At 38.9% G+C, this 26,546-nt stretch overlaps 1 protein-coding gene across 6 annotated transcripts in view; it reads left to right on the top strand.

Annotated features, from left to right (window-relative positions):
- The first annotated feature begins 690 nt into the window (after positions 1-690).
- LOC102953565 (synaptotagmin binding cytoplasmic RNA interacting protein) overlaps positions 691-26,546 on the top strand; it is a 30,552-nt gene continuing 4,696 nt past the window's right edge. Inside the window, exons 1-11 of one of the 6 annotated variants that reach the window (XM_007076905.2) lie at positions 691-893; positions 2,256-2,415; positions 3,093-3,211; positions 3,328-3,435; positions 6,108-6,221; positions 6,322-6,498; positions 16,577-16,712; positions 17,689-17,894; positions 20,131-20,280; positions 20,598-20,719; positions 24,134-26,167. In XM_007076905.2, coding sequence (XP_007076967.1) covers positions 2,268-2,415; positions 3,093-3,211; positions 3,328-3,435; positions 6,108-6,221; positions 6,322-6,498; positions 16,577-16,712; positions 17,689-17,894; positions 20,131-20,280; positions 20,598-20,719; positions 24,134-24,725 — 1,872 coding nt within the window. In that variant the 5' untranslated portion in view covers positions 691-893; positions 2,256-2,267 and the 3' untranslated portion in view covers positions 24,726-26,167. Of the gene's footprint in view, positions 894-1,549; positions 1,640-2,255; positions 2,416-3,092; positions 3,212-3,327; positions 3,436-6,107; positions 6,222-6,321; positions 6,499-16,576; positions 16,713-17,688; positions 17,895-20,130; positions 20,281-20,597; positions 20,720-24,133; positions 26,168-26,546 lie in introns of those variants that run through there. The other 5 variants (XM_042986768.1, XM_042986769.1, XM_042986771.1 and 2 more) reach the window with 5 other exon arrangements.

Raw genomic sequence — 26,546 nt, 5'->3', positions numbered from 1 at the left:
GGCCCGGGACGGGGCGGGGGTTGGGACGGGCAGGAGCTCGGTGGGGGTGGCGTGCGCGTGGTGCTGCGGTGGGGGTGGGGTGGGGCGGGGTGGGGAGATGCCTGTCTCCTGACAAAGGAGAACGAGTGGGACACGCTGAGCCGGCCCGCCCCGCCTGGAGGAGAGCGGGAGGGGGAGTGTCGGGAAGGGAAGGGGCGGGTCTTTCATTCACTCTCGTCCCCTCCGTCGCCGCCGGAGCGGAAGGGCGGGGTCTTGCGTCCCCCTCCCCCGGGAGGTGAGGAGCAAGGGAGGTGGCGGGGCGTGGGGGCGGAGCCCGCGGGCGCGCGTCCCGAGGCGTAGGCTACGTCGTCACGTCAGCGCGGGAGAGAGAAAGAGAGGAGCCGACTCGGCTGGGACTGGGGGACGGAGTCGAGAGAGCGAGCGAGGGAGGGTGTGAGCGAGCGTTCGAGCGAGGAGGGGAAAGGCGGTCACTCGTGCCTGAGGGGCCGCGGACGGGACTGGGAGTGGTGGGGCAAAGGAGCAGGGAGGGGAAGAAGAAAGACCGAGAGAAGGAGGCGGACGGAGGCTGCTGCTGGTGGTGGTGGTGGTGGCGGTGGCGGTGGTGGTAGAGGGAGAAGGAGGAGCTGGAGGAGGGCAGGGGCAGAGGGAGTGAGAGAAGCGGACGCGCGAGGGAGGGGAGGGAAAGGGGGGGGGGGTCACGCGGGCGCGCGCGCGCGCACCGGGAGCGCGCTCGGAGGCGAGTGGAACTGGATCGGGTTTGCTGCCAGCGGCGTGAGCTTCGGCCGCCATTTTACAACAGCTCCACTCGCGCCGGACACAGGGAGCAGCGAGCACGCGTTTCCCGCAACCCGATCTCCTCGGACAGGATTCTTCCGCCGCAGCCCAACGGGGAGGTAACGACCGCCAGGACCCGGGTCTGGGAGGGGAGCACCGTGACATTGTGGAGTGAGCTGGGCGAGGGAGGTGTGGGGAGAACCCGGCTTTTCTGGAAAATGGATTCCAAGGGGGAGAGGAGCACGTTGACTGGGGCTGCTTGAGAGTAGGCCGCAGCCCGCGCCGCCACTTCCTTCTATTCTCCATGTGCTGCCGCCGTTCGGGCTTTGTCTGCGGCGCTCCAGGGAGGAGGCGGCCCCATGGCCCGCGCGGACCGCGAGCGGCGGCGGAGTTGGTGCTGTCGTGGCCGTCACCGCGGCGCGGGAGTGGGCGGAGAGGAGCTGGTCCCGTCCCGCAGCCGCGCGGCGAGCTTGGGTGGTGCTCGCGGTCCGGCGGGCGTTAGGCAGTTCGCGGAACGCCCTCACTCTGCCGGGTTACTGGCCTCTGTCTGGGGGTGGGACAGCTGGCTCCGGCGCCGCAGTCACTGCACGGACGGGAGAGGGGTGGGGGCTTGCACCATGCGCCGCGGCTCAGGTCTCGGCGGTGCGGGCGGGCGGCCGGGGGTCGCCGGCGCCCGGGGCGGAGAGAGCCATGTGTCACGGCGGAGACGGCGGCGCTGGGGGGGGCGGGGAGAGCCTGTGGCCTGGCGCCGCCGCGGCCTCGGTGTGGAGGGGCGAGGTTGTGCTGCTGCTGCTTTCTGGGGGCTCCGATCTTGGCTTCAGGTTGACGTTGGGAGTCGGTGATGGTCGTCTTGGCCTGGGACTCGGTGGGTTTCCGTTGGAGGAAGTTGTAGGACATTTGAAGGCGCAGAGCACGTGTTTCTAATGGGCTCCTGGTGGCCGCAGCGGTGAGGCTGCCGCTTTGGGTGCGGAGTTGGGGGCGGGCTTTGGGTGCGGGGGTGAAGGGTGGAGAAATTGGGTGGTAGGAAGGTAGCTTGTGTGAGCGCTTTGTTCTTCGCTGGCTGTTGTTACAGATCTATAAGCGGCAGGCGGGAAAAGCGCGCACTTTGGGGGTTTACCTTTGAGAGAGAAAAGCCCAGCTTTGCTTTCTCCACACACCTCATTCTCTGTACTGCCACAGCTGCATGTGGCACGCTGGCTTGTCCTCGTGCTGATTGGGCTCCATTTGTAATATGGTTTTTCCTAGGGAGTGTTAGCAGGTGAGTCAGGGGTGGTGCTAAGGAAAAACATAGTGAATCTGTCCTCCTCTGCCCCGCGCTCCAAATCTGGCTTGTCAGGCGATAGTGACTGTAAGGCTTCTTTAAAGGGAGGCGCAGGCTGGCTGGTGTAGAAATTGGTAGAGAAAGTAAAGATTGGGGCTCTTATATTTCCTCTACCCTTTTTGAAGATCCTAGTTTAATTTTGCTTATTGCGTTTGAACAGATCTCTGGAAACATGGCTACAGAACATGTTAATGGAAATGGTACTGAAGAGCCCATGGATACTACTTCTGCAGTTATCCATTCAGAAAATTTTCAGACATTGCTTGATGCTGGTTTACCACAGAAAGTTGCTGAAAAACTAGATGAAATTTACGTTGCAGGTAAGAACTAACACTTGCAAAATTATATTATGAAATTTTTCTATTGGATTTCTGGCTTTGAGCTAAAATAGCAACTTTTTGTGGTTTCCAATAAGTGTGGGAACTAGAGTTTTGCCTTGTTGTGATAGTTGTGAACTAGAGGTTAAGGTGTAGAGAGGGAGGGAAGAAGGAAGGGTTAGGAGGTAAAGGCTGGCTGGCCAGATGGATAAGTATATGATGGTAGCAACAGCTGCTAAATGTTGGGAGCAGGCCATGTGACTTTTTGGGGTATTTTTATAGTAGGATTCTTGTTAAATAACTGGTAACTATAGACTTGTCTGTCTTGGTGTGGCTGTTGCTTTTTTCCTAGTGGTATTTGAAATCGTGTAGAGGTTCAGTTGTCATGCTTGGTACTTTGTTGGTTGATTTTAGGATTTACATATTTACTGTAGAAATACTTAGCGTTTAGAACTATGTGACTTAGAAGAAGATGTAAAAGAAGTCGATTCATTGTAAGTGTGGTTGAGAGGTTTTATTTAGTTCAGAATGATTAAAGCATGTGTGTTTCTCATATAGGTAAGGGAAATGGAAGAATTCTTACTTGGCAAGCATGTACCTGTATTGGCAAATATGGTTTCTTAAAAAAAGTTTCTAAAAATATTAAAAGTTGACAACTAATTCAGTTTTCTCTTCTCCAGGGCTGGTTGCACATAGTGACTTAGATGAAAGAGCTATCGAGGCTTTAAAAGAATTCAATGAAGACGGCGCATTGGCAGTTCTTCAGCAGTTTAAAGACAGTGATCTCTCTCATGTTCAGGTAATGTTGATGTCAGTGTAACTAGAAAAAACATGAGTAGTTTTGATATGGTTTGTTTTATTGGATTAGATACAGATAAGACCATTGTTAAATGTGATTGGAAAATTTTTTTATAGAACAAAAGTGCCTTTTTATGTGGAGTCATGAAGACTTATAGGCAGAGAGAAAAACAAGGGACCAAAGTAGCAGATTCTAGCAAAGGACCAGATGAGGCAAAAATTAAGGTATGTCTTTAAAAACTTTTCTTTTTAATCCCTCCCCCCCCCCCCCCCCCCGTCGTATTTAAGTTCTTTCAAGGACTTTTTTTTTTAGCTTTGGTGTAAATATTCTTTGGATGTGAAATGTGGGTGTGCATCTTTAAGATGTTGAGAGTTAATAACCTGAGATAATTTGTTAATCTTTTCTAATTACTGCCTTTTGAAAAGTTTCCTGCCTTTAGTTATTTCTGTTTTTAGAACAACTCACTTTTAAGTTTTTCTTGTTATTAAGTTATGCATTAAATCAGTGTTTCTTGGTATTCTAAAGCAAAGACCTTAATACCATCTACCATATTTCTAAACATTTTTTGAAAAGCTGGAAGTCCAGATTAGTGACAGTAGAACAAAAATGGGAGGGAATCCGTTCATCCCATACTTGGTGAGGAGTGTACATTTAACAGTTGACTTATCTTAGAATTCACAGACTCCCAAGTTAAATGGATTTAGAATTTTTAACACTACCTTCTTTTCTATTACTATTGATTTTAAGGCTGATTTGTTCATTTCTAAAGGCAGCTTTTTATCAGTAAAATTGAGGAGTGTGGAAATGCAAGTGAAGAAACTGAGGTTGGGAGTGGAAGTTATTTTTTTAAGGTCATGTAGAGCAATAAATGGCCTCAAATGCAACTAGGTTGTGATCTTTGTTTTGGTTTTTAGTTGTGTTGAGGTTTCAGTTTATAGAAAATGTGATCATGCTAGTTTTAATCTGGTGCTCTTATTACAGTGTGCTGATGCTCTTTGAACCAAGAGTTATGGTTTAAGAAAGTTAATTATGAGTGTTAAGTGATGTTTTAATGGTATGGAAGGAGGGAAGCTTGGAATAAGGAGTTAACTGTTAATATCATTCATATATTTGAGGCTTTTACAGGTCAGGCTGTGAGTGAATTGTGTTTAAACCATAAATCCAGTTTTTTCCATAGAAATGGAGTGTAGATGTCTTTACTATATCAGTTGTGATTAAATTTACATTTTGGGAGTTAGGGTTATTAAATTTTTATTAAAAATGTAAAGTTTAGGGGCGCCTGGGTGGCGCAGTCGGTTAAGCGTCCGACTTCAGCCAGGTCACGATCTCGCGGTCCGTGACTTCAAGCCCCGAGTCAGGCTCTGGGCTGATGGCTCAGAGCCTGCAGCCTGTTTCCGAATCTGTGTCTCCCTCTCTCTCTGCCCCTCCCCCGTTCATGCTCTGTCTCTCTCTGTCCCCAAAATAAATAAAAAACGTTGAAAAAAAAAAATCTTCCTGTAAAAAAAAAAATGTAAAGTTTATTTTGACTTTTCTGTCTGGGAGGGAGTGGCTTGAAGCTTTAGTGTCTCTTAAATTGCAGCAAGAAGACATAGTGACAATTTTATAGGATGTTTGAGGAATAAGTTTTTTTCTAATTTTTAGGGATTGATATAAAAAGTATTTAAGTCATATAAAGATGAAGGTGAAAAGTGCAGGGATTACATATGGGAAAAAGGGAAGATGAGACATTTAGTGGTTTAGTTTATGTTCTAGTAATAGATTTCAGTTTATTTTTGTTGCCCAATGTTGCATCCGTAAATAAACATTGGGGTATGATAGAAAAAGACTGCTTAAAAATAATGTAGCACTTTGTGGGCCTTTTTGTTAGAGTTTAGTAATAGAGGAGTTTTTTTATCATAGTATTTTTTCACAGATATTTATTGTTTTCTGGGTAGAAAGTGTTTGAAATCTGTCTAGTCATTTTCGTTTCTAGAGACTGAGGTGACCCCAGGTCATTTGACAGCATTTTGATAAAATTTGTCATTGTGCTTGGTGTTAGCTTGTTTTTGTTCTTTTCAGAATTTATTAGCCAATTACTAGATTTTATTATTTAGAAAGCAGGTTTTGTACTTTGGTTGAGATGGCAGAGGAGAATAATTCTTGGGTTTTTTTGTTTGTTTAGGCTAATTGTAGACAACTTTCTAGTACTTTTGCCTTATACCAAGGGATAGGAGAAACTACCACTGATTAGTAAATAGGAACTGTTTAAATTTTAACAGTTCACTTCTAGGGGAGATAAGACCTAGAAGTTATTTCACATTGTTGCAATTACATAAAGTTTTCAAAGTCATTTTGGCTCTCATTTGTTATGAATGAACCATGCCATCTGGGGAAGCATGGTGCTTGAATGTCAGATGAATTAAGTTGTTATATTTCCTGTAACTCCTAAGTTAAGGGGCATTCTTGGGGAATGTAATTTTTACAAAGGTTGGTGCCCAGAATTGCTGGCAGTGTGTATTAGAAGTGTGGGATACAGGGAGTTTATTAAGGAGCTTTACCCAGTTCCTCCTTTGGGAGAGAATTAAACTCAAGCAAATTAGGTACAGTTAGGAGAAATTAGCAGAACAGGTACAGACCCTGGCTTGAAAGATGTTAATGAATCAATATTAGTTGTTTGTTTGCTAAACACTAGTTAGTTGGAAACCAGAAATAATTTGAGTAGAGCCCTGAAATTTTCATTAAAAATTAGAGCTACTACAAGGGTACATTAAAGGAGAAATTCTATAACATACCAGAAAACTGTAGGGATTGTTGCCAAGGTAAATGGAATGCTTTGAACAAGATTGATTTTTAACTGTGAAATGCATGGGTGTGGTCTTGTGAATTAAATGTATTAATGACATTTGAACTTTTCAAGGCACTATTGGAAAGAACAGGCTACACACTTGATGTGACCACTGGACAGAGGAAGTATGGGGGACCGCCTCCAGATTCCGTTTATTCAGGTCAGCAGCCTTCTGTTGGCACTGAGGTAAAGAAACTAAAAACTTGTACCTTTTGTAGTAAATGCGCAGGTATCTGGTTTCCTAAAGAAACTCTCCATGGTTTTTTACTTCATGTTTAATTTACAGATATTTGTGGGGAAGATCCCAAGAGATCTGTTTGAGGATGAACTTGTTCCATTATTTGAGAAAGCTGGACCGATATGGGATCTTCGTCTAATGATGGATCCACTCACTGGTCTCAATAGAGGTTATGCGTTTGTCACTTTTTGTACAAAAGAAGCCGCTCAGGAGGCTGTTAAACTGGTAAGTTTTTTTCTTCCAGTCTTCACATTCACTGTCTTTAATTAAAGTCAAGTTTTTTCTTATTTTGCCTGAGAGTTAACCAAATGTTTTTTGAAGTGCTGATTAGGCACTTTTACATTCTTTGTTGTAGTCATTGTAGCAGTATTCTTTATATGTGTAGTTGACTGGACTGAGGATCTATATATAAGGCACAGTGTCAGAATTCTGAGTTACTCAAGTTCTTTGAAACATCTAGCTTAGTGATTTTTTTACTCTTTAATAGGAATGTTAAAAGATTTAAGAAAGTGACTGTAATAGGTAGGGCTTCCTTATTTTGTGGCTGTACCTGGGCCATTCCTTTTTCCATAAAATATATCACAAAGACATTGTGATGACAAACTTCTAGTTCATGAAATAAAAGATTTCATGCTGAGTGGCAATATTTGATTTAAAGTACCAGATGTAAGGTGTGAAGACCTAGTTACGTTGCCAACTTTAAAAAAAGAGCTTTAATCAAATTATGGCTTAGCTCTTCTTGAAACTAGTTTTATTAAATTTTGTGGCTCACATGGATTCTACATTTTGTAATTGAAGAGGTCAAGGGTTAATTTCAACCCAAGAAATGTATCAAAAAGTAAACTGGGGAGGAACTTTTGTAAAATTGTCCGCTATGGCAGGTATTTGTTAAATTTGCTTTATTGGCTTACATATTTTGTAGGGGATACTAAACAATCTTAAAATTCTTGGACTGATTTTTCCTGAATTTTTCTTTTCCTCACCATCAGATGGTCTACATTTTAAGGCATACCTTAAGGGGAAAAGCCAACTATACTTTGTTTTGCTTTCCATGGTGATTGAATTTCTCATTTGGTGTGTGTAATTGACTATGATAAAAACTTAACATTAGAATAGTGCTGCTTGAAAGATTATAGGTGGTGTCTCTAAAAAAGAATTTGGGAGTTTAGGTACTTTTAAATCATGGGTGATTTTTCCCTCATTTAAAGAATGCTTCCTATTTCAGAGCAGCTATAGTTCTATAGGGAACCATTCACTTGTAACCTTTGGGCTGTCAAAATTTTAGTTTTGAGCAGTTCATGTAAAATTAAGGACTTTTTAGAGTTCTGGAAAGATAACTTTAGAAATCATCTGGTTTAATCTATAAACAAATAGAACATTTTTGCCAGGTAGCAATAGAGTAGCAGTAAATTTTAATACGGAAATGTGAATGAGAAGGCAGCAAACTATCTTACTGCGGCAAGCTAGTACAGAATTTACCATTAATTTCAGACCCATTTTATATATTAGGTATTACATAAAGCTTTTATTCTGTTTAACAAGGGTGGTTACTTAATGTATAAGTGGTGATTTGTGTATTAACATTTTTAAAAGGAATCATTAAACCAACATTTGTAGGCCACTTAATTCTTGCTACCAAAATGCACTATTTATGGCAGGTCCTCACTGCAGTATTTGTAGACAATGTCCAAAATCCATAAAAAATACTTCATTAGAGGAAGATGATCTATAATCCTGTTGTAACATGACGATTTTGAGTGCCAGTAAATAGTCATTATGAAATAATGTTTCAGTTTGGGCAGTTGCCTTGGCTTAACAAATAATACAGTCCAAAATTGCATTGCTGTGGGCTTAGGATGTAGTCTCATTAATATAGTTAAGTTTTCAGTTATAATTCAGAAAGTTCCATAGGTAGCTAGCCAGCCATTTTAATTTATCCGGGAACTAATAATAATTCTTGTTCTTTTTTACATTTTTTCTGGTTTTGTGATTGGAGTCCTTATCTGGGAACATGTTTATTTTTTCCTGTCTGATAAATTAGGAAGTTTTGCATTTTGTAATGGTTTTATCACTATATCCACTAGGGTGAAATGGATATATCATCGTTGCTTTTTTAAAAATTTTTTATTTTATTTTTAAATTTTTTAATATTTTTGAGAGTGAGAGAGACAACAGTGTAAGCTGGGGAGGGGCAGAGAGGGAGGGAGACAGAATCTGAAGCAGGCTCCAGGCTCTGAGCTGTCCGCACAGACCCTGATGTGGGGCTCGAACTCTGGAACTGCGAGATCGTAACCTGAACCGAAGTTGGACACTTAACCGACTGAGCCACCCAAGTGCCCCACATCGTTGCTTTTTTTTAAAGGGTGTTTTACTGTGGTAGGATTATGTTGATAACAGAATTGGGAGGTTTGCCGTAATGTAACAGTAAAAAGGGAGGACTAGACTTTTGAGGAAATGAAATATTCTAGAGAAATAAATCAAGTTAACTAGGACGTCTTTTGCTACTTAGTATTGTGCAAATGAGTACTCTTCTAAATGTGTTCTTTAAGGGAGCATATTTTGAAAACTGACCCTTCTTGTGTCATGTCATGAGAGTCTACTTGAATTACACCAATATCCAAGGTGAATTTTTATAGAAGATTAATAGAATGGTCATTCTAGTTGTAGATAATAAGTTTTAAAAAAATGTCTATTTGGGATTATTTATAGATCAGACAAGATGGAAGCAGGAAGCACCATTTCTTTTTGCTTTCCTGTCCTTTGAGTGTCTTGAGTACCTATAGATCAAGATAGTCTGGCTGGCTCAGTTGGTAGAGTATGTGACTCTTCATCTCTGGGTCATGAGTTCAGGCCCCATGTTGGGTGTAGAACTTACTTTAAAAAAAAGATTATGTATTTGGCCTTATTTTTAGTATGATCCAGGAATAATCCCTCCCCTTCCTGTCCCCCAGATTAAAAACTATTGTGGATTCTGGGGTGCCTGGCTGGCTCAGTCGCTAGAGCATGTGACTCTTGATCACAGGGTCGTGAGTTTGAGCCCCACTTTGGGGGTAGAGTTTACTTTAAAAAAATTTTGTGGATTTTAAATTTGCATCGAATTACTTGTAAAAATAGGTTAATTGATAATAACAGCTGAAAAAGAGGCATTAAGTTAAGCACCTGTAGACTTTTTAAATGGTTTTCAGCTAACATTTGCTTCATATTTTGGGCAATAAATTTATTGCCAAATGATGAAAATCTCGCCAGGGAAGCAGGAGCTAAGTTCGTGAAAGGTGAATAATAGTTACCTGTTGGGTGCTTGTTAAGACACAGGAGCTGTGCTAGGGTGTTACATTATTACCTTTAAATACTACCTATTTTTTAAAGCAACTGGAATTATCTTCATTCTGCAGAAGAGTAAATAGCCTGGGTGACTTATAGGAGGCCATATAGCTTTAGTTTGATACCAGGTTTGTTTAGCTTGAGTTCTTATCGTTGACCAGACCTAACAGTTTAAAGCCAGCAATATAAATTATGTCATCAGGTAGCCTAATTCTTTAATTATGTAGTTACTTAGGTAGTGTTAAAAAGGAGCACAGGAAATAAGTTCTGTTTCTGCTGCCAGAATATTTTTGGAATCTATCTACATTGCTACCACATTAGTCTAAAGTACCATTCAAAGAGTGCTTCTAGCTAGTCACTGCTTTCCATTGCCCCTTTACAGTTTTACCATTCAACAGCATAGGTTAGATCACAACATTCCCATGCTGAAAACTCTAATAATGGCTTCCAAACAAGGCCCTATCTGATCAAGTTTCTGCTTACATTTCTTTTTCTTTATTACTCCTCTGTCCATACTTTGCCTCCCACATAAGCTGTGACCATTTCCATCTCAAGGCCACCTTCTGCTCTTCCGCTTTTGAACACTCCCCCAGCTACCATGGCTACTGCCTTCTTATAGATCAGGTCTTCCTAGAAGGCCTTTCCTGACTTTGAGCAGCTTACTACCCAGTTGCTCTGTGACTGTATCATGAACACAATAAAATAGAATGCTCAGATGTACTTAAAATTATTTCTTGGCTTTGTAAAGTATTTGCTTATCTCTCTCCTCCAGCATACAAGCTCTTTTTTCCTGTATTCCTGACATTTACAACAGTGCCACTATGTAATAATTCAGTAGGTGCTAGATAAATAACCTGACTGGCTGACTAGTGTCATCTAATCTATTATTTATGACCCAAGAACTTATATTTCCCATATTAGCTATAGTCCCATATTAGTATTTAAAGGTTTTCTGATTTCCGTTTGTAATTATGTATTCAGTGTCAACTTTGAATTAATGTACATTTATAGGGGGTAATGCTTTCCCCCTCATCCCCAGGGGCATATTTGGAAATACCCAAATGTGTAGTGTTTGTTGTCCCAAAGACCGGGAAGAAGGGCAGGCAAGTGTGTATATGTATTTCTGTGGTGTGCTGCTGGAATTGGAACTCAGGGCCACTGGCATTTTAGTGTCCATTGCAGTCCTAGATAATAGAAATAAATACCCTGCTGAAAATGCTAATAGTGCCTATATTACAAATACTGGAATAGTTGATCTCTATTTGCATATTAAAAGTTACGGTTTTAGGGCGCGTGGGTGGCTCAGTCGGTTAAGCGTCCCACTTTGGCTCAGATCATGATCTCACAGTTCATGAGTTCGAGCCCCGCGTCGGGCTCTGTGCTGACAACTTAGAGCCTGGAGCCTGCTTCAGATTCTGTGTCTCCTTCTGTCTCTGCCCCTCCCCCACTTGTGCTCTGTCTCTCAAAAATAAATGTAAAACAAAAAAACTAAAACAGTTATGGTTTTGATAGGCACTGATGGGTTTTATTCACTGAAGTGGTTGGTGTACACTGGTGTAGCATGTATAAAACCATTTTGATGAATGCAGTTGACAAGATAGGTCCACGACATACTTTGTAGCACTTTAGCAAATAGTGTGTTTAACATGAAGACTTTGGACCTACATGGTAGTTTGATTGAGTTCATGATTTTATAGGACACAGATGCATCGTTCAGAGGGTAACAGGGATGCAAATGCCTTTTTCAGATGCTAACAGGGATGAAGGCATAGATTGTGTTGGGGTTATTTTGGAAGGCTTTGTGATCAAGAAGTTTGAGCAGGACAGTGAAAGGAAATAGGTAATCTAGTTGAAGCAGTGTATTGTTGAAGGAAATGGGAGATGAAACTAGTATAGCATAAAGTCAGTGCCAGAAGGTAGTAGTCATGACTATGGGGCTAAGTTTCCATGGTGCCATTAAACTTTCAAGTGTTGATGTGGGTAGCATAGTATAAAAAACAGAATAATGAAGAATGTTTGGATGAAGAGAACAAAGACCAGGAAAGTGGCAGCTATACAGAAAGGAGAGAGGTTAGAGATTTTGAAAGGAGAAATAATAGGCGGTGGTAAGCTATATGTTCCATTCTAATTTTTGTCAATGATTTATAAATCAGGGCATAGCTGGACTGCTGTCATGTCTGGTTACTTGAGTCTTCATGTAGTCAGTGATAAATGCCCTGGATGACAAAAATCAGAATCTTAAAAGATTGTGATAGCCTGAAACAGATAGTTAACACCAGCAAGATGGAATTGAGTCAGGACAAACGTCAAGTCCTATATACAACTGATTTCACAAGTAAGCTGTAGTGTAAGTAAGCAGTGTGGTGTGGTTGCCAAATAAGCTCAGGTAATCATGGACTGTTGTGTTACAGAAAAATGTTTAGAAGTGGAAGATTAGCAATAGTCTCCAATTTATTCTAGATTCCTCAGTCTCAGTCTGTGTCTACAGTATTATGTTATGGATATCACTATTTGGTGACACTCTTGGGAGGCACATTAGTTTGCCAGTATCAGAGAAGGGATGATTAGCCAGGTTTAGAGAACAGCTAAATGCTGAGCATTGTGTGGAGTATATGAAGTGCTGTCATCTGGGGAAGAAAATCTATAGTTATTGTAGAATTTTTAGGGAAGTAGATTTTGGCTTCAGTATTTTCTACTTAAGAAATGTTTAAGAATAAAGTAGGCTGAGGAGGTAGTGGCTTTGCTGCTGTGGGAAGAGTTAGGACTGAAAAACCACTTCTGAGTTAGATTCCAAATCTGAGATTGCTAAATTTGGGGGCATTTGGTGACTGGCTACGACGGCAGGAAAAAGTGACTTGAGATTTTAAGCCTAGATGGTGGGAATGTTCTGTACTGTACAACTCCAGTTTTGGTGTTCTGAAAGAGTGAAACTGTATTGATTAATGTTCAAAGTTCATCTTTGTTTTATTTGGTCACCTCACTATGATACTGAATCTGAAAGATTCTTTAAAAATGTTTATCTTATTTATATATTTTAAAGTTTATTTATTTTGAGAGAGAGAGCAAGCAGGGGAGAGGCAGAGAGAGGGAGACAGAGAATCCCAAGCAGGCTCCATGCTGTCAGCACACAGCCTGTTGGAGGGCCCAGACTTAGAAACAGTGAAATCCTGACCTGAGCCTAAACCCAAGAGTTGGGACGCTTAACCAACTAACTGAGCCACTCCAGCGACCTTAATGTTTATTTTTGAGAGAGACGGAGCACGTGCCAGAGCTGGGGAGGGGCAGAGAGGGAGACAGAGGATCTGACTGACATCAGATCTTGGCTGATCTTGGCTGACAGCCCGATTTGGGGCTCGAACTCACGAACTGTGAGATCATGACCTGAGCCCAATTCGGACACTTAACCAACTGAGCCACCCAAGTGTCCCTGAAAGCTAGATTTTTTAAATATCTTAACATCACCGCCCAACTTCCTTGTTGGAAGGCATCACGTTTTTTTTGTTGTTGTTAATTTTGATACTGTGATAGTGTCCTGATGTATTACCTGTTGAGAGTTACGATTTATCAGCATTACATTAGAATCTGTGTTAAGGTTCAGAACAGTTTCATCATGCCCTTCTGCCACTCATCTCACTGTTACCCACCTGCTGGGGTGCAACTTTTGTGAATTTATGGTGATAGATTGGTCTTAAAATTATTAAAGAGTGAGAACCGTTAAATAATTCAGATGCACATAAAAATGCATGTTTAATAGGGCACTGCTTCAAGAAATGCTTATTTCTGGGTACTATGTACTTTTTTCCCCCCTCTCTTAAGTAGTCTCTACACCAGATGTGGGCGTAAGCCCCCGACCCTGAGATCAAGAGTTGGATGCTGTGCCTTACTGAGCCAGCCATGCGCCCCTCTGGGTACTTTTGCTTTTTTGGACAATATGCCCAGAGGGTCTCCTTTGCCCCTTTAATGATTTATTTTAATTGAAGAGCCGGTTTACTCTCTGTGTGTTAGCTCTAATTGTTTTTTGTTTTTTTTTTTTAATTAAAAAAAATGTGGATGAAGCATTATAGTTTAGTTTAGAAGTCCCAGTAACTCTTCATGTCACTTATACTGTTTAGAGACCACAGTCATCCTAAATTACCTTCTACCTATCCAGGATTGGTAAACCTTATTAGCAGGGCAAGTGATGATGAATTAGAAGTGAAGAAGCTTTTCTTCTGTAAATAATAACAGAAACAGTCATTACTACTTTGAAGCAGAATTGTTAAATGTTGATGGATGTGTTACAACTAAGAATTTTTTTTTAATTTTATTTTATTTATTTATTTTTATTTTTTGAGAGAGGGAGACAATGCGTGCAAGCAGGGGAGGGGCAGAGGAAGAGAGAATCTTAAGCAAGCTACACACACCCAAGTGCAGATCTCATAACTGTAAGATCATGACCTGAGCTGAAATCGAGTCAGATGTGTAACCAACTGAGCCACCCAGGTGCCCCACAACTTTTTCTAAGTTTTTTAAAACTTAGATTTAGATGTTTCCTTATAGTAAACAGGTCTAGCTCTTAGAACTTTTGGAAAATGAAAAACACAGAAGGAAAACTATGCCAAGTTCTGTCATCTTCAAAATAACTCTTACTTTCACCTTTGAATATTATGTATTTTTTTCTATTTTTTTGATATCTTAGTTTTTGTCAACTCGTGGGGTTACAGATTAGATCAAATTGAAAGCCATTGATTTGTCATTAAGGTTGTGTTCTGATGCTAGATTATAAAAATCTAGGGAATGCACGTGTCTTAAAAGTAATTTGTGTTTCTTAGATTAATTTATTTGTTATAAGGTATTGTAGTCTACTTGTTCATAATCCCATACAATGATGGATTCAGCCATAGCACTACTGTTTGCAGGTAATCTATATATTTCTAGTTTTAAGAGGTTTTTGGTCTTAATATAAATGCCATGGGGGAAAAAGTTGTGGCAGGCTTTTTCAGCCTCAGTACTGTTGATATTTTAGATCTGATAATTCTGTTTTACTGGGCTATCCTCTGAATTGTAGGATATTTAGTATCATCTCTGGCCTTCGTACCCACTAAATAACCAGCAGTAAGCCCACATCCCTAGTTGACAACCAAAAATGTCTCTAGACATTGTCAAATGTCCCCTGGGGAGCAAAATCACTCCTTTTAGAACTGTTGGTTTGTGTTAAGCGTAGAAGGGTTTTTTGTTGACCTGTTTTTTAGGATGTAGGTATTGCAGAGTGAGCTCACATCTGGAGTTTGGATGATGGAAGTTTCAGAGAAAGCATTTTATTCGGAGGCTTAGCAGTCTAAAAGCTGTTTGAGAACTCAGGTGTAAGTAGCTAAGATTTTAGTGTTGTGGAGAGAAGGGGGACATACTAGGAATTTTAGGATAAACTTATGTGATGTCCAAGTATTTGAACTTTATCTAGTGGTGATGGGGAGTCATTGAATTTGTTTTCAATAGGCAAAAACTGTCATCTCTTTTTTTGTTTGTTTTGTAAGTAGGCTCCATGCCCAGTTGTGGGGCTCGAACTTATGACTGTGAGATCATGAGTTGCATGCTCCACTGACAGAGCCAGCTGTGCACCCTTGTCCTCGTTCCTTTTTTTTTTTTTTTTTTTTAAGTCTCTGGCATAAGTGTAGAGAATATAAATAATCCTGGGATCATGATGACCAGAGACTTTGATAGCACGAATTGAATCAGTGAGGTAGGAAGTACAAAGCCGTTCTGAACTGGAGGAAGGACATTTAAATTTCATGTTAGATTTTGAGTATCTGGAGATGGAGAAAGGGACAGGGAGGAATTGATTTTCTGACTTACTGTATGCTTTCTTGTCTTGTACCTGATGTACCTTTAATGCAAGAATGGAAGAGGAGAGGTGCCTGGCTGGCTCAGTCAATGGAGCATGCAACTAGATCTCAGGGTTGTGAGTTCAAGCCCCACATGGGGTATAAAGCTTACTTTCAAAATGGGAGAGGAATGGTTTCACTTTGGCCATAAGGCTGGCCTATAAATTGTATAGAAATTTATGTTGATTCTTTAGTGTTTATAGCTCCACTTGCACTTACTCAAAACAGATTTTGAGGCCAGGTGTGGGGGATTAATCAAATTGTAACTGCTGCTACCATTATTGCTAACATGAAATTTTGAGTTAGTTTTAACTGTGTAATATAAATAATTCACTTTCCCTGATAACTTGAATATTTTTGAACTTCGGTTTGTAAATCAATACTGATTAGTAGATTTGTGACTTTGACAGATTGGGTTTTGCCTGTATAATAAATATCTCATCCTTCTATGGGGTATGGGTTACATGAAGACTTGACTTTTTACTGTAGTTTTATAGTTGCTTCTATATGTGCACCCTAATCAGTCCACTTATTTTTTTTCAACCTTATTGTAGGTTTGTTGAAAATGAAATGGGGAAAAAAGTAGGGTTGGATTCAGGAAAAGAAGGTTCTCTCCTTTTAGACTTATATTTGAAGCTGAAAATCACTTATCGCAACTTCTTACAAGAGTGAAAGGGAGATGGAAAAAAATAGATTTGATGCTGGTTAACAGAAAGGCAGAAAGCTTGCTGGTATTTGAATCCCATTTCTCTTGCATGAGGATAACTGGTTGCCAGGATGAATTTAAGCAGAAATTAAGGTATTGTGGAATCAGCAGTTTTGAATTTAAGCTGCTCAGACCTGATTCCTAATTTACCAAGTTTCCTAAGTTTCAAGGATTTAACAAATTTTTGCGTTATTTTAATTCATAAACTTTTTAAGTGTTTTGTCAGTGTAATCTTCATATCTGTCGCAGATTACAATTTCCTCTTACGTATGCTAACTATATTTTTAAAGGATAAAAATACTTGATAAACATAGCATTGAAATTTGCCTAAAAAGTTGCATCTATGTTTATAATCATTTATAATAAAATATTTTGTAAGTATTTTAAAAATATGGTACACTTCTTCCCCTTTCAGTATAATAATCATGAAATTCGTTCTGGAAAACACATTGGTGTCTGCATCTCAGTGGCCAACAATAGGCTTTTTGTGGGCTCTATTCCTAAGAGTAAAACCAAGGAACAGATTCTTGAAGAATTTAGCAAAGTAACAGGTAAGTTGGATTTATGTGGAAGGAGATGCACTTCTAATACTGAAGGTAATTGCGTACTTCTGCATGTCAAACACTGTTACAAACGCTACATTTATTGACTGGCATTCTTACTCCCAACTGTGGGAGATAGGTAGCTCCATTCTGTAAGTATTTTGTAAGTAAGATAAGGAAAACAGGTACTGAGGGTTTTGGGAAATAACTTGCTGAATGCTGTGTAGTTCATAAGGAATGCAGTTGAGATTTGAACTATCTGCAGAATCTGTGCATCTCGTTTTGGAATCTGTGTGTTTTATGCATTTTTAGGTGCTAGCTTGACATTCTTAGTGGGATTGTTTCTGTAATGATTAGGTTTTCTAAATTATTGGAATGGTAAGTATTTTTATAAGCAAGAGATTATATAATCAATGTCAGTATGGTGTAATTTCTTTGAAATCTAAAGCATTTTTTAGAATAGTGACCAAACCAAGCTGCTTTTATTATTTTATTGTTTTGTCTGCCTAGAATATTTAGCAGATTATCAGACTGTTACCAGTCTCCAGGAACATTCAAAATCTTACGTGATACTAATATCTCATTTGAAATAGTTACTGATATCTGAGGCCAGGAAAGTGCCATCAAAAGGAATTTTAATGTTTATTTACATAATGAGAAAAGTGTCTAACCATATCTGACTTACACTGCCATTTTTATAATTGTTATGTAAAAATTTTATGCCCCTTGTCATTTATTGGAAGAATAGTCCTTGGGTCTAATTAAAAAGAATACATTTTTTTTCATGGGGATTTTTGTGTTGAGAACACTTGGAAGGTGTGTGTATTAGGTCAGTTATCTGGACCAATGTTTTTGAGAACATTTTGAGAACATCTTCAAAGAAAAGAGATTATTTTTCATTTTTATATTCAAGTAGTAGAAAAATCCTTTGATCTTCTTTTTTCTTATTTTACCTAATTTTTCTGGAATGGTTGCTTATTTTCAGAGGGTCTCACAGACGTCATTTTATACCACCAACCAGATGACAAGAAAAAAAACAGAGGCTTTTGCTTCCTTGAATATGAAGATCACAAAACAGCTGCCCAGGCAAGGCGTAGGTTAATGAGTGGTAAAGTCAAGGTCTGGGGAAATGTTGGAACTGTTGAATGGGCTGATCCTATAGAAGATCCTGATCCTGAAGTGATGGCAAAGGTAATGACAGTCAGTTTTTTTTTGATGGGTTGGTGGCAAAAGGGATTCGGGAGGCTTTAGAGAAGTAAGAAACTTACAAAATGAATTGTATACTTTTCACAAAACCATGTTTTTGAAAGTGAGAGAAGTGTTGTTTATTATAAAGGCCACACATCAGAAATGAAACCAAGTGCATAGAGAGTAAATATAAAAATTTATTTGTGGACACTCAATCATAATTGTGTAGCTGTCACTCTCATGATGATGAGTAGTTAGCCTACATGCTGTGGAAGTAATTCACCATCAGTTTTGTGTGTATTCTAAGAGCAATTTTTTTTGCATTTTTGAGAATGGCGCCATTAGCTTTCATGGTTTTTGTGTTAAAAGTCCTACTCCTAAAAATAGTGAACTGTATTGGCCTCAGCAGAGCTGCTGCAGTTACAAGGTTTAGCTATTATTAGGTATCCTGCTTCAGCAGTCAGTTGAGACATCCTATGAGAACAAACATCTCTTGAGTCAACACTTTACTCACTAGTGCAGTTCTAGTTAAGTTATTCTACTCTTTGTCATTTAAGAAACCCTCTTAATGGTGATAGGATAGCAGATACAGCTCATTCACTTAAATCAAGAAAGTAGTGTGAATGCCAGAACTGTGAGTATTACTAAAGGATAAGTAGTCTTGAGGACAGAAAATACTTCATATTATTTTTTCCATTGGCCTATTAAGTTCTTATTGGATTATTAAATTTAGGTGTTATTTCAGGTATTTTAGGAGGAAATGATGTTTCCTAACAAAGGGTCAACTTTTATAACTGTACTTGGAGGCGATTTCTGGATTAAAAGAATTTGTCAGTATTTTGAATGCTCCCTCCCTTCTTTATCCACCTTTCAGAAGCAGATTCTAATTAGTTTTGACCACCTGTGTTAAGTGTTCAACAACTATCTCAAGGCATGGAATTCACATTAGTAGGAAATGACCACCTCCATCTTTGATTACATTGATTACAAAGTAATTACTAATTTAATAAAAACTGTTAAGCATTGTTTGCTTTATTTTGAAAAACTTACAGAGTTCTTATGTACTCTCAAGTCCATAGTTCATGTTAGGATTTATTCTATTGTACATTCTATGGGTTTGACAAATGTATGATATGCATTCATTATAGCATCATACAGAATAGTTTTACTACCCTAGGAATCCTCTCTGATTCCCCCATCCCCACCATCCCCACCATCCCCACCATCCCCACCATCCCCACCATCCCCACCATCCCCACCATCCCCACCATCCCCACCATCCCCACCATCCCCTCTAACCCCTGACAGCTATTGATTTTTTATTGTCTCCATAGTTTTGCCTTTTCCCAAATGTCCTATGGTTGGAATCATACAATATGTAGCTCTTTAAGATCATCTTCTTGTACTTGGTTACATGCATTTAAGATTCCTCCATGTCTTTTCATGGCTTGATTGATGGCTCATTTCTTTTTAACACCGAATAATAATCCATTGTCTGGAGGTACTGCAATTTATCCATTCACCTACGGAAGAACATTTTGGTTCCAAATTTTGACAGTTATGAGTAAAGCTGCTGTAAACAACCATATGCAGGTTTTTATGTGGACATGTTTTCAACCGATTTGGGTAAATACCAAAAAGTGCAATCATCAGATTGTATGGTAAAGTATGTTTAGTTTTATAAAAAAAACTGAACTGTTCTCCACAGTGGCTGTACCATTTTGCATTTCCACTAGCCGTGTTTCTGTTCCATATCCTTACCAGCATTGGGTGGTGTTAGTGTTGGGTTTTGGCCATTCTAATAGGTATGTGGTGGCATTTCATTGTTTTTGTTTTTATTTATGTTTTTAAAGAGATTTTTAAAAACTACTCTCTACACCCAGTGTGGGGCTTTGAACTTAAAACCCCGAGATCAAGAGTTGCGTGTTCCACCGACTGAACCAGCCAGGTGCCCCTCATTGTTGCTTTTAAATGCAGTTCTCTAAGGACGTCAGGTTGAGCATCTCTTCGTATGCTTGTATCTTTGATGAGGTGTCTGTTCAGGTTTTTCACTCATCAGATCCAGCAGTCATTCCTCGGTATTTACTCAAATGAGTTGAAAACTTAGTCATATAATATTTCTGATGTTTGTCTAATGGGTAATGACTAAAACTATGTATGGTGGGTGGGGTGGTGGCATCCTGGAAATTGAACCCTTTGGAAATACACAGAGAGTTTCTGTTTTTTTCTTAATTTTCAGGTAAAAGTTCTGTTTGTACGTAACCTTGCCAATACTGTAACAGAAGAGATTTTAGAAAAAGCATTTAGTCAGTTTGGGAAACTGGAACGAGTGAAGAAACTAAAAGATTATGCCTTCATTCATTTTGATGAGCGAGATGGTGCTGTCAAGGTAAAAGAACTGTTGTAGGCATCTAAATTAAACTAATGATTTTTAGTCATTCTAGTATCAAGAGTATTCTGAAAAGTTGAAGGACACTCAGAGGTCATGTAATCTACTCCAGTTAACCTTTATTGGCCTTAGCAAATTGTATAACTCACTAAACTAAGTCAAAAAGTTAATAAGTTGAAGAGCTGGATCTTTAGATAAAAATCTAACAGTCCTATTGGATCTCATCCTTCCAACATTAATGAACTGATTTTTTGACTTCAAAGGAATTAAAATTGTTGTTAAAGTCCTCTCTGTTGATCAGTACCTCATTTTTTAAGGCTATGGAAGAAATGAATGGCAAAGATTTGGAGGGAGAAAATATTGAAATTGTTTTTGCTAAGCCACCAGATCAGAAAAGGAAAGAAAGAAAAGCTCAGAGGCAAGCAGCAAAGAATCAAATGTAAGTGAAAATTGTCTAAATTTAAAATGTTGGTAGATTAATGAAAAACAAGTATTGCTCAAACCTGTTAAATAATTGCATAACATGCCTTTATTTCTTAAAGAATACTTGAAAGCTTTGAGCCACTGAGAAATGCCCAGAATTTCAAGAAATGTGTATTGAGCTGTTGCTATTGGTCATACTTGTGAAAATAATCATAATTCTAAATAACTAGAATTCTGTGTAATAAATGAAAATCAGTCTAGGATATTTCCTGCTATGTTTTACAGAATGTGCTCCTGAATTATGTGTTTTAAATATTAGCTGTCCACAAGCATTCATATATTTGGTTAAAGGATGGAGAGTTTTTTCTCTCAGAAGTAGAAAATATTAAATCTCCCAATTATGATAAACTCTGCTTCCTTTATATCTGAAAGAGGCTTTTTTACCAATACATAGTGCCTGTTGCCACCTCAGAGATTTCATATATGGGTTTTGAAAAATGAAAAAAGAGTATAGTTAATCAAGTAACATAGTATTGAGGTAAAAAAACAACTAAGTGTAATGTATTGCATAAATTGGATCTTTCTAGAGTATCTGTTAAAGGATATCTGCTCATTAACAGTGAATGAAACTTTTAGCTGGGTAAGAATGAAGTTTACAATTTAAAAACTTGAAGTTGGTAATTAATTTCTGAGGAGGAAGATGGATAATTGCTATTTGATGCAAGAACAAGAATCACTGAACTTAACTGTATCTCAGGCCAGTTTTCTGCCCAGTGCTCTGTGTGGGATGCAAAAGAAGGGTCAGGGTGCTTCTATTTATTTCTCTTATTTCATAATCAGGGATGTAATCAAATTATTGCATTTGACAGTTGTGGTTAGGCAAGTTGGCTAGTTCTGAGCCTCAGTTTCTTCTATTTTAAAAGGGGATCAGACTGAATTATGTAAGATGTCTCGTACTGTGATTATCCAAGTGATCTATACTTGTTTTAGGACTAAAGAGATGTGCTTTATAGACTTAATGGTAGTATAAGGAAAAAGATTATAGAAAGTTAGGTTTTGAGGGGGAAGTAAATGCTCTATATCTCAAACCCCTTGAGTATACTCTGCAGTGAAAATAACTTTTCCCTGTTACAGAAGACAGTTAACTGATGGTTTTATTCATTCAGTGGCAGAAAGTAAGTGTAGGAGATTATGTTAGAAAAGTGAGTAAAACAGTTATAAGTTTGTAGGTGGAGGGTGATAGTAAATAGAAAGTGGGGAATGTCACTGTATCTGTTAATATTTGAGGAGAACAGGCCAAAAGGGATGACTGCATGTGATGCTTGCACTTTTAACTTGCTGCAGTCATTCACTGATTTTTTTTTTTTAATTTAACAAACTACAGCACACATTCCTACTTACTCCTCAGTGCGTCCCTGTGAGTTGAGTACTCTATTCCCCAGTTTGAGATGAGGAAACTGAGGCACAGAGGTCAACTTGCCCAAGGTCAGTCTCACAGCTAGTAAGTAGTGGAGTTGAATTTGAACCAAGGCAGTCTGGCCCTGTGGTTTTTCACTCTTATCCATTATACCAGGGTTTCTCAATCTCTCTGTGATTATTGACCTTTTGTACTGTGTGATTCTTGGTTATGGGGGGGCTGTCCTGTGCATTTTAGAATGGTTAGCAAACATCCCTGGCCTCCTCCCACTACATTTCAGTAGAATCCTCCCCCACCCAAGTTACAGCTAAAAATGTCTATAGACATTATCAAATGTCCCCTGAGGGGCAAAAATCTCAGTTGAGAATCACTGCATGACTGCATGCTGTTGTCATTGTGTTATTTAGTGACAAAAAGGTGATTTGTCAGTTAAGACAATTAGCACGGCACAACAAAATGATCTGAGAACCTAGTTAATGAGAGTAGCATTTTTTATGTATCACTGAAACAGGGAAAAGCTGGGCCTGTATGAATTGAGTATAAAATAACATGCTAAATAAACACAAGAGTAAATTATTCTCATAAAGAAGCTTATTTTTATGCATTTCATGGTATTTTGGGGTTCAAATAAAATGAAGAATGCTTTCCCAGGGTATAAGGAATTATATCAATTGTACTGTACTATTATGGAATGTAAATTGGAATATTAAGGATATTTCCTTTTAGATAGTATCTAAGCATATGCTGATTTTTTTTTTTTTTTTTTTTAACAATTTTTAATTTTTAAGTAATCTCCACACCCAGCATGGAGCTCAAACTCACATACCCGGCATCAAGAGTTGCATGCTCCACAGACTGAGCCATCCAGGCGCCCCCATATACTGGTTTTTATGTTTTCTCTCTATTATTTTTGAAAGTAAGATTTTATAGCTTTGGTTTTTTAGCTTTTGTTTTTCCCATCATACCTATGCATATTGTTTGGGGTTGATAGTAAGCAAGAGTAACTTGGGTCTAGCAATGAAAGTTTTTTTTCCCCCCATGTTTGTTTATTTTGAGAGATAGTGCACAGACAAGCAAGGGTGAGGCAGAGAGAGGGAGAGAGAGAATCCCAAGCAGGGTCCATGCTGACACAGGGCTCCCATCTCCCCACTGGTGAGATCATGACCTAAGCTAAAATCAAGAGTCGGATGCTCAACCAACTGAGCCACCCAGACGTTTTGTTTTGTTTTTGAAAGGGCAATAGAGCCCATTTTAAGTGGGAGTTTTATTCTAATATGGAAGATACTTGGTAGTCCTAAAATTGAACATTTCTTGTGTTTATGTTTACTGTGAAAATAACACTGAGAAAACAATGTAGAGTTTTGGGGAAAGTGTTCCCGCCAGTTGTTGTTGTACATATTGTGTTGTATGATGCTCTGCCACTTTTTTTTCCTGTATTACTATAGTTGTGGTGTGTTTTTTTGGGGGGAAAGTAGCATATTTTGCTTTTAAGACTGACTCTACTTACTGATTTATTACTGGAGTAGGAAAAATTTTAAAGTCCTTGCCAAAGTTTTACTATAGTAAACTTTGCTTACTTTACACATTTTACCATTTGCTTGTCCTAGTTTTTATTTCTATTTTATATAATAAATGGTCTTTGGGTATATGGACATGGAATATTAGAGGAAATACAATTCAAAGTGACAATTTTGACAGCCTGACAATTTGTAAGCATTCTTTGATGGGATTTTAGGCTTGCTACTATAGAATTATGAATAATAAGGTTCACAAGTAATGACTTGTGATACTTAATTTTGGGATGCCTGTTGATATGTATTCCTGCTGATCATTATTACTGCTATGAATTTATCCAGGGCAGATAATCCCCCCTCCCCCCCCCCAAATAATTAAAGTTACATGAACGATATAGAACAAAAAACCTTATTTGAATTGTTACAAATGGTTAGTTGCCTGCTTGTTAACTCCCTTACTGTTTGATTCAAATTCTAAACTCTTTCTTTTTTTTAATAGGTATGATGATTACTACTATTATGGTCCACCTCATATGCCCCCTCCAACAAGAGGTCGAGGGCGTGGAGGTAGAGGTGGTTATGGATATCCTCCAGATTATTATGGATATGAAGATTATTATGATTATTATGGCTATGATTACCATAACTATCGTGGTGGATATGAAGATCCATACTATGGTTATGAAGATTTTCAAGTTGGAGCTAGAGGAAGGGGTGGTAGAGGAGCAAGGGGTGCTGCTCCATCCAGAGGTCGTGGGGCTGCTCCTCCCCGCGGTAGAGCCGGTTATTCACAGAGAGGAGGTCCTGGATCAGCAAGAGGCGTTCGTGGTGCGAGAGGAGGTGCCCAACAACAAAGAGGCCGCGGGGTACGTGGTGCGAGGGGTGGCCGCGGTGGAAATGTAGGAGGAAAGCGCAAAGCTGATGGGTACAACCAGCCAGATTCCAAGCGGCGCCAGACCAATAATCAGAACTGGGGCTCCCAACCCATTGCTCAGCAACCGCTCCAAGGTGGTGATCATTCTGGTAACTATGGTTATAAATCTGAAAACCAAGAGTTTTATCAGGATACTTTTGGGCAACAGTGGAAATAGAAACAGTAGGGCCTCTGTAAAATTGGAGACTGATAGGTTGATCAGAAACTGGCCCTAAATCTGAACGGGTGCCGCTATAATTTGTGACATCTGGCAAGATTTCCCTTTATGTATATATTTTAACAATCCGCTTGGACACGAACAAAGCCACACTTCTAACTGCTTCTGGCGAACTGATTTTATTTTTATTTTAAATTTTTTTCAATAAAGATATTCTTAGATATTGAAAGAAATAGTTAATGAGTTTGCATTTGTGCTTGAGAAAATTTGGCTCAAGTCCATTTGGCTGTAGTGTATAAAATGTTTCCAGTAGTGTTTAGATTTGGTTTCTTGAGAGGTAGTTGATTACAACTGAGTATGTCTTTAATATCTTGTATCAGAATAACTATTTGTATGTTACCAACTTAAATTGCTAGAATAAGGTAAATTGAAACACAACTGCTATTTTTAATTTAGAACTTTGACCTAATTTGGTTTTTCAAAACCATTTTGGCTACTTGTATTCTTTATGCTGTTGTTTATCTCAATAAAAAATTCACACCTAAATGTATACTTACTAAAATTGTGTTTACAATTCGTTTTTCACAAAATTTCCTGCAAATTTGGTTCAAATTGTGTAGCATGTCAAGGCCAATTAAAGGGTTTTGTGCCTTGTTAATCCTTGTGTGGAATATGTCTGCACATTACACAACACTGATTTGTTGCAGTTTACTGCTGGTTTAATGTGCTATTTTACAACATACTTCCATGTTCCCATGAAAAAAATAAAAAAGTAGTACATGTAGTAAGTTTAAGTTGGTAAGTATTTTAGAGCTCTTAATCATCATGAATATATAACAAGGACAAATGCAGGTAGTCTCAAAGGGTTGCAGGTCACACTGACAAGTCATTTTGAGTTGCGTAAGTCTATCCTAACTTTTAACCTAAACTCAGTTTGAATATATTGTCTCTTTACTGTTTTGTACACCATGGGACTAGAAAGCAGCAAAGACCTCTAGTGTAAAAACACTGGGGATAGGTGTGGGTAATAATTTATGAGTTGAATTCTGTTCATATCACCATGCTTCCCTAATTAAAAGGAAAAAAAAAAGCCCTGGAGTTAGTTTTGGGTAAGCAAATACATATCTGAAAGGTAAAAGTTTGTTTCACAGACTGGTTTGTATTAAAGATATAATAGTTTGGATTTTTGTAATCATTTGTATTCTAATCTTGTTTTGACCGTACGGTCTATGTAGCAATATGATGGGAGAATATAAATCTTCTAAATATTAGAATGGGGGGGTAGACTGTCAACAGTGAAAACATTTAAAATCTACTCCCTACTTCTGAACCTCCATTTCCCCTAAATTTAAAGATTTACACTTAACAGGAAGGCTACATGTGAAAGATACAGGACTTGAAAAGACAGAATGCATCTTTAAAAAATGTTAATAAGTGAATTTCAAATGTCAAGGTCAAACAAATCTCAGATGTTTGCTTTCAGCATATTTTACGATTACTTCACTACTTCATGTTCAAAAACAGGAATTTCTTGAAAGTTAATGGGGGCAAATGCCTTAAGGTGTAACTTCTGTTAGGTTTTCCTTTAGATTTTCTTTTTTTTCTTTTCTTTTTTTTTTTTAAATAAAATCAGTTTGTGAACAAATGGGGTTTTCAAACCTCAATTCAGTCCATCCCTGTCCCCTCACCCTCTCCCAACAAAGGGCAAAAAACAAACTATAACCTCTCCTCAAAACAAGTGAAAAGTTAATAGTTATTCAAGGAAACCTTTTGGTTAGACATGCTAAGAATTACTGTTGAAGCTTTTATTTACTTTTTTAA

This window comes from Panthera tigris, chromosome B2, assembly GCF_018350195.1.
Source record: "Panthera tigris isolate Pti1 chromosome B2, P.tigris_Pti1_mat1.1, whole genome shotgun sequence".
Classification (NCBI taxonomy): domain Eukaryota; kingdom Metazoa; phylum Chordata; class Mammalia; order Carnivora; family Felidae; genus Panthera; species Panthera tigris.
Note: the sequence above shows the minus strand (reverse complement) of the source record. Positions and strands in the feature narration are given on the sequence as shown.